The 19,475-nt window shown below is 44.0% G+C and overlaps 1 protein-coding gene across 10 annotated transcripts in view; it reads right to left on the bottom strand.

The window, feature by feature from the left end:
- The window catches only part of FRMD4A (FERM domain containing 4A), a 574,854-nt gene that overhangs the window by 96,651 nt on the left and 458,728 nt on the right, over positions 1-19,475 (bottom strand). For all 10 annotated transcript variants that reach the window (XM_079106538.1, XM_079106536.1, XM_079106537.1 and 7 more), the window contains one exon: positions 13,036-13,120. In XM_079106538.1, coding sequence (XP_078962664.1) covers positions 13,036-13,120 — 85 coding nt within the window. The remainder of the gene's footprint in view (positions 1-13,035; positions 13,121-19,475) is intronic.

The raw sequence follows: 19,475 nt of genomic DNA, 5'->3' as shown, positions 1-19,475 counted from the left end.
ACAGTTCCTTAGTAGCACTAACCACATTCCTTTCATGGGTTCATGGTTCAGTGTCTCCAGTGGCTATCATGTTGTAGCAGAGATACAGAACATTTCTATCATGGTTCTATTGGTTGGAGCTATTATGGCGTCTAGTTTAAATATGCTTCTGCCCTATTAGTTCTTCCTCCAAATACTTAATTGTGATCTAGGGACATGGTCTCAAAAAAGAACATAAATTTCTGTTTTTTTTTTTTTTTTTTTTTTTTTTTTAAATCCAACGTATATATTATATTTTTGCAAAATGTGCATGCAGTTAAACGCTACATACAGATGTTTTGGTCAATGGTGGATCACATATACAATGGGGTTTCATAAAATTTATCACCTAGTGATGTCACAGCCATCAGAGTTTGTGTAAGTATAGTCTGATGTTTTGTAAAGTGAAAAAAAAAAATCACTTAATTGTGCATCTACCAGAATATATCCCTGTCATTAAGTGACATATGACTATAGTTCCCACCTTTAAAAAAAAAAAAAAAGTTTTACTGAGATTTACTGAGTTTTACTGAGGTATACTGAGGTAATAGTTTTACTGAGGTATACTGAGGTATAACACATATGAAAACTACGCATACTTACCATGTGCATACAACTGTGATACCACCAATGCGATCAAGGTAATGAACATGTCTATCATCCAAAACTGTCCTGGGGTGTTTGGTAAAATACTTAACATGATCTACCCTCATAATAAACTTCTCATTGCACAATACTGTATTGTCACATATAGTTCATATGTTAGATGCAAAAGGAAACCTGGCATGCAGTGGACTACATTAATAAAAACATTAAATGATGGCAAGATTAAGTAGAAATATCTGTCTTGATTTTTCTAGATCCTATAGTGAGTGACTGGATGACAGAGTTAGATCTAGGAGAAATTTAGAGACCAGCTAAATTTAGAAATTTAGCTTAATTGAGAGTGGGAATCCAAAAACAAGAAGGGGCTTGCCCAAGGTCACAGGGCCTTATGGCAGTTATGGAACTGGAAACAAACTCTTAACTTCTTTCAGTACTGAGGATCGAACTCAGGGTACTCTACCACTCAGCTATATCCTCAGCCCTTTTTAGTTCTTATTTTGGAACAGGGTCTCCCTAAGTTGCCCAGATTGGCTTTAAACTTGTGATCATCCTGCCTCAGTTGGGATTATGGACATGTGACACTGCACCTGGAAACAAATGCTTAACTCCTTATACAGTATGTGACCTTGCCTGGGACTTGCATTCCCCCAAATCAATAAGGACTCAATCTTAGCCAACATATTCTCAAAACAGTATCTATAATTGAAGTTATCTTAAGATTTACTTTGCACTTGAATTACAAACCAAAGTCTGATTCATGGATTTTCCAGTTTTGGGAGAGAGTCCAGGATTGGCCCATGGAACTCAAAACAATGTATTCAAGCAATCCTGTATCTTTTGAAGAAAGGATATCCTCAGGCTCTTTCAAGTCTAATAATTTCAAAGTTGGATAATAATATTTGCTACTGAACCACCCTAGAAATGTGGGATAAGAGAAATAATAAGCATGTGGAAGAATGGGTTATGACAATTCTTTATGTTTAACCAGCTGAAAGAGCTTTATGGCTGCTGTAATTGATATTAGACCCTCAGTGCTGGGATGTGGAGGAATGTTTGGAATTGCAATTCTGGGATTACCAGGTCCCATCAGATTGTAAATCATCTAACAGTATACAAATGATTTAACAGAAACCCTGTCCCAACTTCCATAATAGATCATTTCTACTCTTACTACGTCCATTTCCTTTCCCACCGATCGGCTTCCTAAGTTGTTCTGGGGACTTGGTAGCATTCTGCTGTGTGTGTGCTCTTCCGTCAAACATTTACACCTATGTTGTGACCAATGGTCAGTGGTGAGTTAATGGTTAACATCCACTGGGAAACCCATCAAGTGTGCAACTCACAACCAACCATGAGAACAACCCTAAAGTGTGAGCATAGCTTTCAGTTCACTGTTTGATTCACCTGCTAAATGAAAATGTCCGTAGCTGTGGGGGAGGGAGGATGGGTGTGAAAGAGGAGGAAGGCCTTTTCTTTTACACAGTCCATTAGGCAGTGCCAGGAAGCTGCGCTGGAGAATATTAACTGCAGTCTATCCACAGTAGCTTCCAACAGTGCCCCATTAATGGGCTAACCTAGTTTATGCAAGTTCTCTCTCACCATGGCTGTTGGGGGCAAGTGGGGACTAGCACCTTTAACTGGAGTAAATTTTCTTTTATTTTCTCTGACCTTGACCATCCCCAGCGAAGGTACTAGAAAAGGTGAGAGTCAAAATGTACCCAGTGAGAGAAAAGCATTGAAGAATGAAGAGCCCTGACACTGGAAAACCTGGTGGACAAGAGAGCTGCTGCATTGTTTCTTCCCATTTCTATTTAGTATTTACTGAGCTCAGGAATCATCCCTTTGGATGTCCACAGGTGCGTCAACACAGAGACCTAAAGGGTGTGTCTAAGAACAAATCTTGGAATGATGGTGAGACATGTTCCAGATTGCTAAGAAGAATTTCATCTTCCGGAGCTTTCTGCTTGGTTTCCTGCTGTATTTTGCTCACTCCCTCTCCACCCCCGCCACATCCCCCACTCCCCACATCCCCCACCCCACCTTTACACTTCGCTCTCCCAGGTGGTTTTAGCTGAGGATTCTCTGTGACGGAACAAAACCCTAGACTTTCTGCCCACTCCTTAAATTCCCATTGTATTGCAAAACCTGAAAGCCAACATCCCCACAGAGGAGTTAACCTAAGTTTCCAGGGGTCTTCCTGTCAGAAACCTGCTGCTTTTTAACATTCAAAAGATGACTCTACCTTTTTCTTCTCTGACTTCCCTGGCAATCCAGAAGTGGCTTCTTTCATGTGTTTCTGCTCAAGCAGGGGAAATAAACTGAAGGAGATAACAAAGAGTATGTGCAAAGATCCATGCTTGCCTGAGGCTCTGGGATTTCCCTTGAGGAAGGATAAAACAGGGAAGTAAGAGGGGAGGCAGGAAACTTTACAAGGAAGATCTATGGGCTGCTTTCTTCTGGCCATATGCAGAGGGTGGGGGTGTGATACTCCTCTGGGCTCATTCAGTCCACAGCTCTGTGCTGAGGCCCCCAGTGCTCTCAAGAGTCCTCTGAAGAGGGCTTTCTGCAGGGTTGTTTTCTGAGCTAGAATCTTGCCTAGGAACCCAGTGCACTGGCAGACACGCAACAATTTTATCTTGATACTCACTAGTAAGAGGGAGATGCTGGTAGAGAATGCAGTGTCTTTTGGTTATTGGGGCCATATGGTGTGCACTTCGAGCATCTGTTTTCCTTACTATTGAATAACGTGTGCCACTTTCTTTGATCTTTGAAAAATGGAATGATAAAACCTGACCAGGTGTGTGCCTGCACGCCTGGAGTAGGGTGGGCTGACAGTCCACTTCCTCTTATGGAGCATTGCTTCGTCCAGTGAGGAAGCAGCTGTATGAAGAAGTCTAAGGTCATTTATCACAGCATGGTGGCTAGCAATACTCTCAGGAAGATTTCCATCACAGGGTCTCCAAGTGTTCCAAAGGGTCCCCCAAGAACCAATCATCCTGTGCAATCGAGTTCTTCCTGATCCCTTATTTGTGGGGACTGTTTGGTGGTGGTCTTTATACTACCCTGAGAAGCCCAATGGAAAGCATTCCTCCATGATCAGTCATTTTAGAAATTCCAACTTTCACATAAGATTAATGAGATAATTGTATATGAAATATAATTAACCATATGGTAGGTTGAGATGACATCAGTGAGCATGACCCTTGCAAAGTCCATTCAGAACCCCTTGCAAGGCTGGTCTGAGGCTTTCCTAATCCATCCTCTCCCACAGATGCCATCCCACACAAAACACCTAAGAAGTCTGGTGGTCCTCACAAAGCTCTATGTTCTAGTCCCAACCCAAAAGCTCAGGGACATCAAACAAATCACCTCTTTGGGTTTCATTTTCCTTATCAGTCAAATGGAAAGAACAGTTTCTTTTTGCTTATTTTACTGGGTTTGAAGAGACATAAAGCTGATTTGGAAACTAGAGAGCACATTAGAAATGTCATGCCTGTATTACTTATTTCCATTCATTTGTATCTATAGAGAATCCAAACTCTACAGTTTTGCCTCTGATCTCAGCACATCTTAGTGTCTATAGGAATCTTCAGTAAGATTTTTTTTTAAAGAGATGGGCAGCATGGTGTGTGCGTGTGTGTGTGTGCGTGTGTGTGTGTGTGTGTGTGTGTGTGTGTTGGTCACCATGTATGTAAGGGTTAATTTAATGCATCAACTTGACTGTCTATGGAGTGCTCAGATTAGACATAATTTCTAGATGTGCCTGTGGGGGTAATTCTTGGATGAGCTTAGTATTTGAATCAGCGGGCTCAGTAGACGACCCTCCCCAATGTGAGTGGGCATCATCTAATTCTTTAAGGACCTAAACAGGACCAAAGGTGGAGGAAAAATAATTTTCTCCTTTTTTCTTATCTCTCACCATTAGAACTGGGACATTTCCTGCCCTTGGTCTGGAATTTACAACACTGGCTTCCCCTGGTTCTTGGGCTTTGAGCTTGGACTGAGTTACACCCCAGGCTTTCCTGGGACTCCCGTTTGCAGAAGGCAGATCATGGACTTAGCCTGCAGTCACAATTGCCAACCCCACATGATAAATGTCTTTTGCTGTATCTACATGTATATTATTGTTCTGTTTCTCTAAAGAACCCCGACAAAACAGTATAAACCATTAAAGTGGGTCACGATGCCCACTTTAGCTCAGTGTGCTATCTTCTTACTTCTCAGGCTTGCGTAGCTGCCATGCCTCGTTGCACAACTCATAATGACTACACGAAGTTGCCCCTGGGCAAACAGCGGCTGTAGTGCAGGATGAGACTACTGCCGTCTTGCACAATCCCTCCTTCTTAGCCCTTTGCCAGTTTTTCAGCAGTCAAGTCACTTCATGTTTGTCTCATGATCCACAGGACTGCATGCCATTCCTGCTGAGCCACAACTCTAATTCTGTGCCACTGAGATTTCTCATGCTGGTCACTGCAGACAGCTCCATGTTATGATCCTAGGGAATCTCTCTTTTAGAAGTCTGGGTACGGCCAATATGACAGGTCCATGTGGGTTTGTTTCTAGAGAACTGAAAAGGAAAGTCTCTCCTTGTCCATCCTTATTTCTGCTCCCTGTTGTACAAATAAATGCACTAAATCTGCATCAATGAAAAGAAGTGATAAGGACCAGGGTTCTATAAGTCTGAGGCTAATATTTATGTTGGTTTCTCTGTCCTGTGGGACTTGATTCTGGGCTTTGTTTCTCTCACCTACAGAAGATATGATGTCATCTCTTCATTAGCAAAGCTCTTGGAGGATCTTCAACAAAGGACCACTTATTCCATTATCAGCAAAAGTGATAACATTAGGCTTAAGTAGCAAATATAGCCTAAGGATAATTAACTCCAATAATATGTGGAGCTCCCAGACCAATGGAGACATTTCAGAAAGGAAGGCTGGGCAAGACCTTCAGCACACCCAAAAGAGGACTTTTAAGCTCTCCATCCTCTGTCATGATCTGCTCTGCGTGCATGCCTGTTGGCCCAGACTTAGTGATGCTCCAAATCAGAAAGCAATGAATTAAAAACCCTTTTCCAACCTTGTCCATGTGCTTAGTCCAGTGATAGGTCATGGAAGGTGACCACAAAAATCCACTTGGAGAAATGCTCATGCCAACTTTACCTCCAACCAAGGGAGCATATTTCAGTCTACTTCAGATGGCAATCATGGGTCTTATTCTATAGTTATCCTTGTTGGACAAGATAAGCATTGAGATTGAGCATAATTTAAGTGTGGTAAATATGATTAAGGTGTGGAGAACTATATGATTAAAATCTGAGGTTCAATGTTAGAGATTTAACTGAGTGGTAATTGGGTAGACTGTGGCTAGAGAAGGTGGGCCATTGGGGTATGCCTTTGGGGTTTCTTTTTTGTCCATGGTAAGAGGAATGCTCTCTCTCTCCTCTCTCTCTCTTCTCTCTCTCTCTCTCTCTCTCTCTCTCTCTCCCCCCCTCCCTCTGCTTCCTGGTGCCATGACCTGAGCTGCTTTCCTCTGTCGCACCCTTCTGCCATGATGTTCTGGCTCACCTTGGGCCCTGAGGAATGGAGCTGGCTGTCTGTGAACTGAGACCTCTGAAACTCTGAGCCCCAAATAAACTTGTCCTCCTCTAAAACTGATCTTCCCAGGTCTTTTGGTCACAGCAGTGAAAAATCTGACTAAAACATCTAGCATTTGTTGTTTGCAAGAATCCTGGAGGTTACTGTGACAGTGATTTTCTATGTTGCCATGGAACTCAAGAGCCAGCAGACTTCGACCCAGCATCTGGGATGCAGGGGAAGAGCTTGGAGTCCACTTGAACCTTGTCACTTCTGTCTAGTGTGACAAGAACACTGCCTGCAATGGGGGTTGATGATGGACCTCTTTGGGTGGCCTAGGAGAAGGCAAGTCAGGGAAAGTTTCCAGGGGGATTCTGCTGTCTCCTAAGTCTCTTCCCAGGGAACAAGAGCATCACAGGCCAGGCTGAATTCCCATGTAAGTTTTCCATGGAACTGGACACATATTTCTACCAGGCTGAATTCCCATGTAAGTTTTCCATGGAACTGGACACATATTTCTACCAAATGAGTTTTATTCATTCCTTGGTCATACATTTTCTTTCCATTGCCCACCTGTCACCTCAGTGAGTTAAAACATATCAGAAATGTTCAACCATGTGGGGTGTCAATACAGCCACCCCACACTCCTTCCTTTTCCACCTAAAGCAGACCATTACAGCTCCACTTTCACAGATGTATTTTAATTTCCTGTGACTTGTACATTATGATGATATCTCCCCACTCTGTTGGAGAAAGTAGGGGGATGTGAGGGAAGAGAAGGGGAGAGTTTCTCTATGATTTTTCTGCTTCCTGATGAAAAAAGAGAGGCAGGTGGGGAGACGATATATGTAGTTTGGGAAAAATAATGAAATGAAGCAAAATGAAGCACCTATTCTTGCCTGGCTGCCCCTGAAGAGATCAAAAATTCAGTTCTCTAGAGAAGATGAACAGGAAGCTGTTGTTAAGTCTATACCCAGAACAGAGGCCACTCCCTCCTCTCAAATCCTGGATGTGAAAGAATACGTGCCAGGTGCAAATGGGAAGGGGAATCCCTGGAGGAATTAAGAGCCAACAAGAAAAGACATCAGATGCTGATATCAAGGGTTCCCCAAGGAAAGAACCAGCTTGCCGCTGGACCCCTCCACAGGGACAGCACCAGGACCCCTGCCCTCACAGCATGCAGTCACTCTTGAATGAGTGGACAGATCAGGATCATCAGACAGCTGAGGAAAGTCTCCTACAGGGAAGATAAATATCAAAACAAACAGCAAAAGAAAGAACTGGATGGAAGCAGAGAGGGCACGGAGTATATGAACCCTCATTAGTGTACTCAGAGGGACAGGAGAGGCAATGTTCCTAAGACAATAATAGAATAATACAAAAAAGAAAAATCAGGTAATATAAAGGAACTCTTGGAAAATAAGAAAAAATGACAACTAAGGTTAAAAATGTCTCTAGAAGAGATTAAAAGTAATACTGACAATATCTCCCAAAAACTAGGACAAAGAGACAGAGATGTATAGTTGGACAGGTGGGAAATAAGGGCAGGAGGCTGTGCCCAGCACCCAAAGCACAGCAATTCCAGAAAGAGAAGACAACAGGGGAGAAGATAGGAAAAAGGCAATATAAAAGATCCCCCAGAACTAAAGAGTGCAAGTCTCCTCGTATAAGACTGGTATACAAACCCGTGAATAAGACTAAAAGTGCCCATGAATACCCAGCATTATGATTTACAAAGACCCACGATAGGCTCACTTCTGAGATTTCAGATCAAGAGAAATAGAGGAGATTCTAAAAGATTCCATTGTGTATGTGTGTGTGTGGGGGGGGAGGGATCACTTACAGTGGCTAGGCCATGGACTTCTGCAGAATACACTTGATATTCAGGTATCATCATTCTATATTTGAGAATTCAAACTATTCATCAGATATGAGAGTAAGATAAAGACGTCTTCAGATACACGAGGACCTGAATATTTTACATACATGACATTACATTACATATGTGCTTTCTCTGGATTTACTGGAGGATGTTCTCCAAACCAAAAAAAAAAAAAAAAAAAAGAAAAGGAAAACAGGATCCAGGAGATGGAGTGGGGGTGGGAAAAGACCCTGAGCAGGGAAGGGGCCTTCTGGGTGAGAGCTGTGCAGGAGGCCAGGTTCAGCTGCAGCAGAGGGGCAGAGGGTTCCTAGGGGAAGGCCCCAGGAAAATCAGCAGCAGCAGCAGCAGCCAAAATCAAACCCAAGAGAGAACTGGGGAATTACCTTTGCACTGGAAATTAATCTTGGAATGCATTTGGGAATCTGTAGGATTGTTTGCTTTCTCTGTAACCTTTGGAAAAAAGCAAAGGATACAGAGAAACTCAACAAGTAAAAGCAAGGCAATTATTGCCTTTAGGTAAAACAAATGGTTGTCTAAGAATGGAATGGTAACCATGGGATTCTATTTGGATTAGTCATCATAATGGCTACTGATGATTATGGCATTATCCCAGAATTATGTTATTACCCTACTGAGAAATGGGAAAAGGGAAAGTGAGGGTAGTTGTATGGAATACCCTAATCCTCATCTATCTTAAAAAGAATTCACTACCTAAAATGGACAAATCAGGAACAACAGGGCCATTTATTTACAAATACAGAGGTAAACAGTAGAAGAAATAGCTACCATGTAGATTGTGGTAGGACTTGGGTAGGGGAGGAGGTGGGCATGTTTTCATCATAAGCTTTTTAGAAACATTTGACTTTAAAACTATGACACATATTATTTTGATAAAAATAAAACACTTCTTTAGTGTTGGCAGTCGAAGCCAGGGCTCACACATGCTAGGTAAGTGGTCTACCACTGAGCAGCATCCCAGTCCCTAGAAAAACTAAATCTAAATACTTTAAAATGTGAATGAAGTAGGTCTTCGAGAAGGCGGGGAGCAGTTTATTTCACCTGAACAACTCAGAGTCTAATATGCTGTAGGAATCAGTCCCACAGGGTAAGGGCTGATGATTTTAAGCTGCTGGGTAAACAGAAGCCTGGGGCAGCCTTGACAGGCCAGGAAGCTGACCTTTTCTCCTGGACTCTCCAAAGCTCCAGAAGGGCCAGGTGGCCATGTGGGTGGCACAAAGAAAATGACAGCCAAAAGAAACTACTCAGGTCTGAATCTAAGTGGCTTACAGTGCTAAGTACTTTCCCTGTTATATCTGCTGGGTCTTCCAAGGTGTGCGTAGGGTCTTGTAATATCTTTCTTCAAAGAGGAAAACCAAGTTTGGAGACATTACAGAAGATGTTCATACTTAGTTCATTCCCTAAGTGGCAGGGCTGGGAAGAGAAGCCAAGTCTGTTCCAGCAAAAGCTAAACTCCTCATCACTCTGCTTCCCGGCCCCCTATTTCTTTACATGTTCACAAGTAAGGGGAACAGCACAGCCTGTTTAGTCTCTTCCAGGTTCTTCCTCTCGGACTCAGTCACTTGAGCTCTCTGAACATCAGCTTCCAACTCTGGGAAGTTAATCCTTCCTGCTCTACCCCCATCACAGGTTAGGGGGAAACAAATGTATGTAAAAAACATTTTATAAGCCAGGTGTGGTGGTTGCATGCCTGTAATCCCATCAGTTCTGGAGGATGAGGCAGGAGGATTGAAAGGCCAGGCTCAGCAACTGAGTAAGGCCCTAAGCAACTTAGTGAGACCCTTTCTCAAAATAAAACATTAAAATAAAAGGGGGTCTATGTATGTAGCTCAGTGGTTAAATACCCCTGAGTTCAATCCCCTGTACAAACAACAAAAACCAACAAAACAACAACAACAACAAAACAGAATATTTTGTAAACCTATTAATGCAACTGAAACTATTATTTCTAACCACTGAGGGAGACGGGGGTATTGGGATGCTATTTGGTTTCCCGCATAAGTTTCAGAGAAGCCACTTCTTGGTCATTTGTGGTCACTTCCTTGCCTGACCAAGATCAAATAAGGATTCTGAGAAGAGAGCACTGGGATTCTGTAACAGTGTTCACCCCCCACCCATCAACAGGGATTATGCTGTGGCACTGAGATTTTAAATGTGGCTGGCTCCACAGACATCGACACTTCCATTTGGAGAATCTGAGGATTTATTCTTTTTAAAAATTTTCAAGAATTCCAGAGTCAGCTCCAGCTCAGGATCTGTGACCTGACAGAACCGAACAGCTCCAAGAGAGAAAATGTTTCCTCTCCCTTAGACCCAGGTGTCTATACCAACTACGACTGGGGAAACTTTCTACTTGCCCAGCTTGGGAGTTGATGTCCTGGCTTTGGTGGCTCTAGTCATTTCCATTAGCTCAAGTCTGCCACCTGGTGGACAATGCTCACTTTTTTTTATTTCTCAACTTTTCCCACGTTTTCACATTTAAAAAATCGTCAGGTGCTTGTACAATCTGTGAGGTATTTGTATGGTATTATTATTTCCTCACTTTATAATGAGAAAATGGGGAGAGTGGAGGAAATTTGCAAGTATCTGGAGCTACAGTTAGTGTCTTTTTCCTTCATTCAGCAAAAACCCAAAACACTATTGTCTGAGTATGCTGGGTTTGAGCCCACTGTTAAGTCCTGGCTCAGCAACTGCCACCAAGTGAGGTGTTTGCACAGAATTGAATCTGATCACTGCCAGGCCCTCTGTCATACTGAATGTCTGCACATGCTGGAACTATTCTGCGCAATGAATGTGCTGACTTACTTCCAGTAGGGGAAGCCAAGGCTGGTTTATCATTTCAAACACTTTGGTTTTAAAGTTTGGTGGGTATTGCAACTCTCCAAATCTGAGTTAGTTACATATAAAAATACAGGCTGCAAGATCTCCTTGGAATCCTTTGAATGCCTTCTGTGACCACCTTGCCAACAGCTTTGTGTTGCTTGGGCACTCTACTGCAAGGACAGTGTGCCCCACAGGGCACGTCATGGCCCTAGCTGAGCTCTGACCTGGAGTTAGCCTGCCCACTTCAACAGACTGACTTGTGCTAAGGTGGTGGAACCTTTAAGAGGCGGAGCCTACCAGACAGGAATTAGCTCATAGGGATATGTGAAGGACGAATGGATTGACTTTGGTTTTGCAGAGTGGGCTGGGTCTCACAAGGGCGACCATGAGCGCCAGTTACTATTAAGTGAGGCCATCCTACATGCTTGGTCTCTTCTGCATGTACCACTCACCACTCTCATACATTTCCACCACTGTGATGCCTTCCCACCATGAGGCCCTCATCAGAGATGAGCAGAAGTCAGCACCATGCTCTCAGGTACCCAGAACTGTGAGCTAAATAAACCTCTCTACTTTATAAGTTACAGTCTCAGATATTTTGTGATAGCAATGGAAAATGAAGATAATGTGCATGTTGGGGGCAGTCAATGGAATAGGTGTGACTCTAAATATGTTCTAGCAGTAGTTCTTAATCTAGGTGGTAACTGCAAGCCTTCTCAAAGAGAGAGTATGTGCCAGGAAGGTGTGTGGGCATTTGGGGTTATAGAAACTCTACCAGCATATGGGGGAACTGGATACAGTGCGAGGATTATCCCACTTAATTACAACTGTCTCTTGAGTAGACATTTTTCTAAAAAAAATGTACAAATGGCTAATAAGCATGTGAAAAGATGCTCAGTATCACCAGTTATTAGGGAGATGCAAATCAAAATCACAAGAGACCACCTCATACCATAAGGATGGCTATTATTTAAAACACATACACCCTCCCCTGAAAACAGCAAGCACTGGTGGGATATGGAGAGACTGGAACCCTTGTACAATGTGGGTGGGAATGTAAAACGGTATACCTTCTATGGAAACCAGCATGACTGTTCCTCAAAAGATGGAAAATATAGTAAAGCAATTTTACTTCTGGGGGGCATACCTGCCCCCAATTTTAAACAGGGTCTAGGGGAGATATTTGTATACCTGTGTTCCTAGCAACATTGTTCGTGATTGCCAAAAGGTGAAGGCAACCCATACATCTATTGACAGATAATGATAAACCAAGTGCGGTCTCTACATGCAGTGGAACATGATTCACCCTTCAAAGGGAGGGAAATTCTGACACATGCTACCACATGGATGAACTTAAGGACCTTATGCTAAGTGAAGAAAGCCAGTCACAAAAGGACAAATACTGTATGATTCTACTTATGTGAAGTTCCTAAGAGTGGTCAAATCCATAGAAATGGAAAGCAGAGAGGGGCTGTCTGGGTCGAATGAGACGGGGTGACAGATGTAGAGTGAAAGTACCGAAGGCCCTGAAGCACACCCAGAATGGTTCCGCTGGGCTGAGGGTGTAGCCCTGGAGTAGAGCACGGGCCTGGCACGCGAGGGCCTGGGCTCCACCACTGCACACCACACACGCATGTGCGCACACACACACCCCAGGTCAGGATGGTAAATGTTCATGAATTTTACTTCAAGAAAACAGAAGAACTGTTTCGTGTAAAGTGCTGATAGCATCCTTCTGGGAGATCCCCTAGATCATTTAAAAATGGTCAAATGTACATGTATTTGGTTAGGAGTCTGTTCATACTTTTGGGAGCTGTCGAAGTTCAGGACCACTTTTGTCATACTCATCTAGGTTCCCCTTCGTCTCTATCGATAAGTATCTGGTCAAGGTTAAGGAACACCTTCATGGAGCCAGAAATAGCAAGGGGATCAGAAGGAGTCACATCGGTAGCCAATGGCGTCCAATTCACGAAGTTCTTAGTTATTTATAGTAATTAATGTATAAATGACGTCTCTGAATCAGTAAAGTCACCTCAGGAGCAACGACTTGGTATCTCCAGCTTTGAATGATGCTTTCAGATTTGGAAGGAAAGCCGCAGGGAAAGGCGTTCCTACCTTGTAGATGCAGGACTTGGCATTCAGGAAGAAGAGCTCAATGGTGGCGTTGTCCTTCAGGTAGGAGATGCTTTCTATGTAGAACCTGAAAGGGGAGAAGACACGTGAACCACAGTGGGAACAGAAACCTGCGGTTCTCTTGAGCTGCGGGATTTGAGGTGAGGACTGGCGATCCCAGCGTTAGATGAAGGCAAGGAAAAGCTATCGAGTGTTTTTCTCTGGTTCTTTTTGGAGGGAATATAGTTTTCCATGTCCACTCCTAGTAGGTCAAATTGGTCATGCCTGATGCCCTCCCCAGAGCCAAACACAGGCGCTCCTGCCTTCCCTTCCTAACAGCAGACTCCGAGAGACCTTCTGTTTTCATCTTCCCTACCTGCTTTCCAATTCTTCATGTTATTTGCTTTCATTACATTTTTTTGTCCTAATCACTCTGAAACGGATTTTTAATAAAAGACGATTTCTTCTGCTTAATCAAATAAGGTGTGGGGGGGTTGCATTTCCTCTTTAAAATGCTCCGTATGTGCTTTCCTGAGGGTGGTGAAGTGTGACTTGATTTTTGCACATGCAGAGAGCTGTGGTAAGTGTCCTTAACACTGACACATTAATGCATATTAAGTCAAATGAGAATTGAATTCCTATCAGGATGGAGCTTATGGATTTTTTTCAAGATTGAAACATGCTGATATTATTTAAGTTTACATTAAATGTGCCTTTGCACATCGACTTTGAAGTTTATTAAATTCTTTAATCAGCTAATATGCTTGTACTGTCTAAGGACCACGTGCTGAGCATAGGAGCTGGGATGCGGGGAATGATTTAAATGCAGTGTTGTCAGAGGGAAAAAGAATCTTAGTGGGTGTGACAATCCTCAGACTAGACGGGGAAGGCACTGACTTCTTGGCTTTTAAAAACTGGCTGGACCAAAAGAGGCAGAGGGCGAAGGAACTGAAATGAGAAGAAACAACCTCTCTGGTCTTCTAGGACAGTGTTACAGTCCGATGACAAGAATCCTGGGGAGGGGACCAAAGACCAGGAATGTTAGTTCCTGCTTTATATACTTAGGACAAGTCACACAATCTCTTTGGGTTCTCTTCTCCAGGCTGAAAGAAGAGAATGGAACTTAGTTGATGCTTCTCCATCTGCGAAGTCTCCTGGTTTTTAAATACTGGAATCGAATTCAGATTAAGACAACAATAAAAGAGCAGCAGCAAAACCAACAAGCCAACATTATAAAAAGCAAGCAAAACACATCCATAGGTTAGGTCAAGGCATGCCCAACAGTTGCGACCTCTTGTCTGTACTCTAAATGAATGCAGTCTTCTATCAGTTTTCAAAAGTGTATGGGGCTTGCTCTGATGAATACAGTATAGAGTCATTTAAATGTGTAAGTGAATCTAGTGTAACTTCAGATATTAGTAGATTTTCTCAGTCAACAGACATGAGTAGCACGATTGCCATCATGTCAGGGACTACAGAATTTCAGAGGATTACAAAATGATCCTCATGCTTGCAAAGCCCAGGAAGGAGAGGACTGATTGATCTTTAGCCACATCCCCTCCCGCCCCCAAAGCAGCTGTCTACTGCTTTGGAGGCAAGGACTTTAGCTCATGGGGCCCTTCAAATATTAGAATCTGCAACAGTCTCAGAGGAATCCTCAAGTTGTACAACTTTTAGTTTTTGAATAATGCAGAACTGAAATGCAGTGGCAAATTTTACATCTCAAAGCAAAACATGTTCAATTTGATTTAATTATAAAAAAACGAAACCTATATCCTTTACAAAGGGCCCTTGACAAGGGATAGTTGAAATAACAAATTAAGTGCAGAAAAAGGAAGGAAAGAGGAAGCGCTCAGGGGAGGGATAAAATCATATGGCACTGCTTTGAAAATTATCAGACCCTTCGAATTTAGACTCAAAATTATTATAGTCCTAAGTTTGAAGTTAACCTCAGGAGGCCACTTGCTTTTATCCTGGCACTGGGTTCAAGGTAGCCAGTGGCTCTGTGTTAACCATTTTCCATGTAAGAGAAGGGGGCAGGGCAGACTGGCTCTGGGATGGGGTCTAGAAGACCCCACATGTAGAAGTTGATGACATTTGAGTAACCTGACCATTTGCAGATGTGCCTATTCTAGATGAGTCATATTCTGAGCCTTCGCTCAGGTGACTCCTCTCGGTCCCCACAGACCCTCCCCGTGTGCTCCTCTCCCTCTGCCCTCAGCTCAGCCATCACCCTTCCCACCAGCTCCCCTTCCCGTGCTCCCAGGATGCCAGGACGCTCTGCTTCATGCAATGCCACAGTCTAGTCGTCTTCGGATTGTGAAGGTGCCTTCTCACTAGGCTGCCAAGCAGCCTTCAATTCCACCGACCTCCTGCCGTCGGGGCTGGAGCCAAGTCTTGTTCATTTTTGTAGCTCGAACCCCAATACATGACATGAGCTTAGTAAGTGTCCATCAATGAAGACTTTGACTTTCTACTGTCCCCTCTCCGTTCTTCCTTTGGTTGGAGTTCCTACTGGAGAGTGAAAAGAGGAATGAAGACAATAAGGAGGGAGAAGAAAAAAGAAGTGACTTCCGAGTGGTCACAAAATCCCAGGTGAGGGAACTTAGAGCCCACATAGCTGGTCATTACCCATGGCCCCGGCTCTTACTGGTGACAGGGAAACTGGTTACAACAGCTACTGACTTAACGTGTCCTAATACCAGAACAGTAGCAGTGGCTTCCTGAGGCTGAGAGCAACCTTACTATAATAATAGCTTTGAGTTTAAATCTGTGGGGTCTGAAACAGCTTAATTTCCAAAGCAATTCCCTAGTCTTTATCCTATTTGTTTTACTTTGAGAATTACACACTGATGACATTCTCTGCATCCCCTCCGCCCCAATTTTCCCTTGAATAGTAGTTTACGAAAACATAACACTTGTCTTTTCCTCTCAACTCTTATAACGGAAACTTAACAAGGAGGCCCGGTTGATGTCTCTGGAGAAAGCCTTCACTTCCACCAACCTCCTGCCGTCTGGCTTCGAGGGGCAGAGAAGGAAGAGGAAATAACAAGCATATTCTGAGATACAGAAAAAAACCCTCTTCTTGACAGGAAGTAGAGAGAGCTTTCCTGTTAACCTTATCACCAAGACAACCGCTGCCGGAAAACCCTGGGAGCACCGGGCCTGTCATACTCTTGACAGTAACCTTAGATGTTTAACTCATCCTGAACTTTCCATCCACTCCAGGAAACTGCAGAGGAAAAAAAAAAAAAACAAAAAACCTAGAGAAAAAAAAAAGACCTGAGATGTCTCCATTCACCCAAAAAGCAGGCACCAGGGAGAGGAGACTTCTGGGCAATTGGGGAGTGCTCATGGTTTAGATGTAAGGGATTTTATAAAAATGTGGTTCTTTTCCACACTCCGAGGAGAGCTTTGTCCTTGATCCCCCTCTTCAGCAGTAGGTGGCGACGTTGCACTTCCTTTTCCTGGGTGGGGACAGGGCAGAGGCTTCCTCCAGAGGTAGGCTCACAAAGAAAAATCTGGGTCTTTGGGTAAACCTACGGAAGTGAAGGCTGAGTCTTAGATGCAGAGGGTCTGCATGCACGGTTTTAAGTCCACTTCTGGATTAGCCACGTCTTTATGATGCTTTGATATCTGGGGCCTTGCTGCCCTGGAGAGGCTGCCTTTCCCAGGGTTGGCCACTTCTTAGAGACAGTAAGAACTGTGACTCTCACGCAACCCACCAAACCAGGGCCCACACCTCCCACACCACCATTGGCTTTCACACTCAGGGTCATTATTTCCCTGCCCTGACTACTCCAGGGACAGATCACAGATAACTAGGGACAGTCCCAGGGCCCACTGAAATCGTTCATACTAGCCAAACCTAAGCCTACCTCCTTTACCTGTTCCTTCCCACAGAAGCCTCAATAAAGCCTCTCACCAGATTTTCCTTTCCTTCCCTCCACCTCCCTATGGGCCCTGGTGCTTCCCTGTGGGGCTCTGTATATCATGAGGGAGCATGTCCCCTCCTCTTGGGAACTACCTTGTTGACACCAGTCACCTCCTGATCTGTTGTCCTTATTGTACCTGACTGACATCAAAACCTTTGTCTTAAGGTAGGTTCTTTGATGCATCTAGTAGCACTGAGCCGGGGGCTTCCTTTTGAGTTGAAGGGAGCAACTCCCTAGACTGAGGGCAAACCCAGCACAGATGATCCTTGAGCCCCATGAGCCATGTCACACCCCTGCTAGCTCAGATGATCCTGGCCAGAGAATATCTGATCACAGGCTGATGCAGGGAGAAGTCCGTGTTCTCTGTCCACGAGTTCAAGGGTATTAAATACCCGACAGGTTCTGCAGCTTTGGGGAGTCTCAGCACCTTCTCCAACCCTTGGAAGCTTCTGACTGCGATGGCTGAACTCTGTCTAGCCAGCTGACATCAGCTAGGTCTCCCCTGCCATCCCTGCACTTCCCCTTCCCTCTCACAGCCACCCCTTGGCATTTGGGAATCATTGAATATTTACAGCAAGTGTTAATTAAATGGCCCAGTGATTTCATTGCATAACGAACACAAATGTCATATTTGGAATGCTAACTTGGGGTAGCAGAAAAGAGCGAATGAAAAGCTGTGAGCTTCTACAGCTGAGGACCTCTGAAGTTCAGAAATGCAATGGCCCTAAATCTTAACTGGGACACTCAGATGAATGACAGCAAGTTCTGGTTAACAGCCACTTCATTTTAGATCTATGCCATCATGTTTTTGTGAGGGACAGGAAGTAGCTACTGCTATCTCCATCAGCAAGGGGGATGCTGACAGTCAAATCCACAGTGGCTATAAAATCTTCTCTTCAGATAAAAGCTTCCTGGACTCTCCTCTCGGTCTTTCTTTCCTATTGTTCATTTCAGTTTATTGTTTGTGAAATCAAAGTTGAGGAGGCAAACCTAATCTCTGTTTATTTTCCTACACACAGTGTGGATGACCAGGGCCACAGGGGCACTTGGCAGAAGAACACACAATTAAAGGAACAGCCGGGACATGTGGGAATCATTCTGAGCACGAACTTGTGTCTACAAAAAGTCACACACAGATTTCCTTGTGTGTGTAGCTCTATTTTCCTTATTTTTCTTCTTGGTCTATTATTTAAGCTTGTCTGGTGAACGATATGAGAGTGATTTTCTTGCATTCTGAGAATTGCCGTGCAGCAGTAAACAATGGCTATGGGTGAAGGTGCTTTTGGTCATCTATCAGCTGGGGTGAGACACAAGGGAGCAATAAGGCTGGACAGCTCGGAAGAAGTCAGACTGTACGGGGTTTGCTAAGGCTATGCTTTCCCCTACAAGGATTATGGAAAGTCAGAAAAAATTGTGAGCAAGGATCAGATGAGAATTCTAGAAAGATGTCCAGTGGCAACATATAGGGGAGACTGGGCAGGGCCCAAGGTCAGGAGCAAAGATGAACAAGGGAAGTTCAAGTCCAGGAGAGGTTTACAAAGGCCCCAACTGAAGCCAAGAGAGTGCGCACAGAGCTCAAAGGAGGGAGAGAAAAGCTCTCTGAGATGCAGAAAGACAGGAAATCGTGAGCAGAGTGAAGGACAAAGGTGGGACAGCATGGGGAAATCAAGGAAAAGCACTCAGCGGGAGCAGAAGCTCTTTTATGGACTCAAGTCTACTCCGAGGTCTGGGACTTTGACTCCTTTGGAAAAAAAACACTTGTAGGCATCCCTAGAAAGGAAGCAAGTTACAAATAGAAAATTTTTCTCAGTCTGAAAATCAAGGTAAAACTGGAGATTATACCTAGGTGGAGAATCGGCCTCCTCTCACAGAAAACAAACAGCTGGGAGAGCTGAAGAACGGGAACTCAGGTCAGTGAGGGTGCCAGGGTCCTCTGGCCAGTACCAAGGGGACAGCTGTCTGGGACAGCAGAGGAAAGCCTCAGAACAGGTGGTGAGGAGGGAAGGGCAGAGGACAGGGCAGAGGAAGAGTCTGGAAGCAGAACAGAGAATTAGTGTGTGTAATAATTGGCAGAAGAGGATCAAGGGAAAGAGCAAGAACTACAGTCTCTGTGAGGCGGTGAACAATGATTCCACAGATCTCCTGGGACCACGGAAAATTTGTGGAAAAGAGAGGAGGAGTGGGCCAGTAATGCCGTTGGCTTCGAATGGCTGAGTCTTCAGAACTCAAGCGGAGTAGTCTAGGAGGGAACCGGACATAGAAACCTGAGACCTTCTAGAAAGATCAATTGTTAGACAAAGAGGTTCAGCAATCTGCCAGGAGGTCTGAAGAAAGAAACAGCAGAGGTCAAACATCCTCAAATGGGATTTGGAGATGTTTTTCTGATGAGTGTTCCCTGAGGTTCCTGCTGTGGGCAATTAAAAACATGAGTGGCCAATGGCAAGAGTGTCATTTCTGGCTGGGGAATCCGATAAAATATCTGAGTCTTTTGGTCATCCTGCTTCCTAG

Source organism: Sciurus vulgaris, assembly GCF_902686455.1.
Source record: "Sciurus vulgaris genome assembly, chromosome: 12".
Lineage (NCBI taxonomy): Eukaryota > Metazoa > Chordata > Mammalia > Rodentia > Sciuridae > Sciurus > Sciurus vulgaris.
Note: the sequence above shows the minus strand (reverse complement) of the source record. Positions and strands in the feature narration are given on the sequence as shown.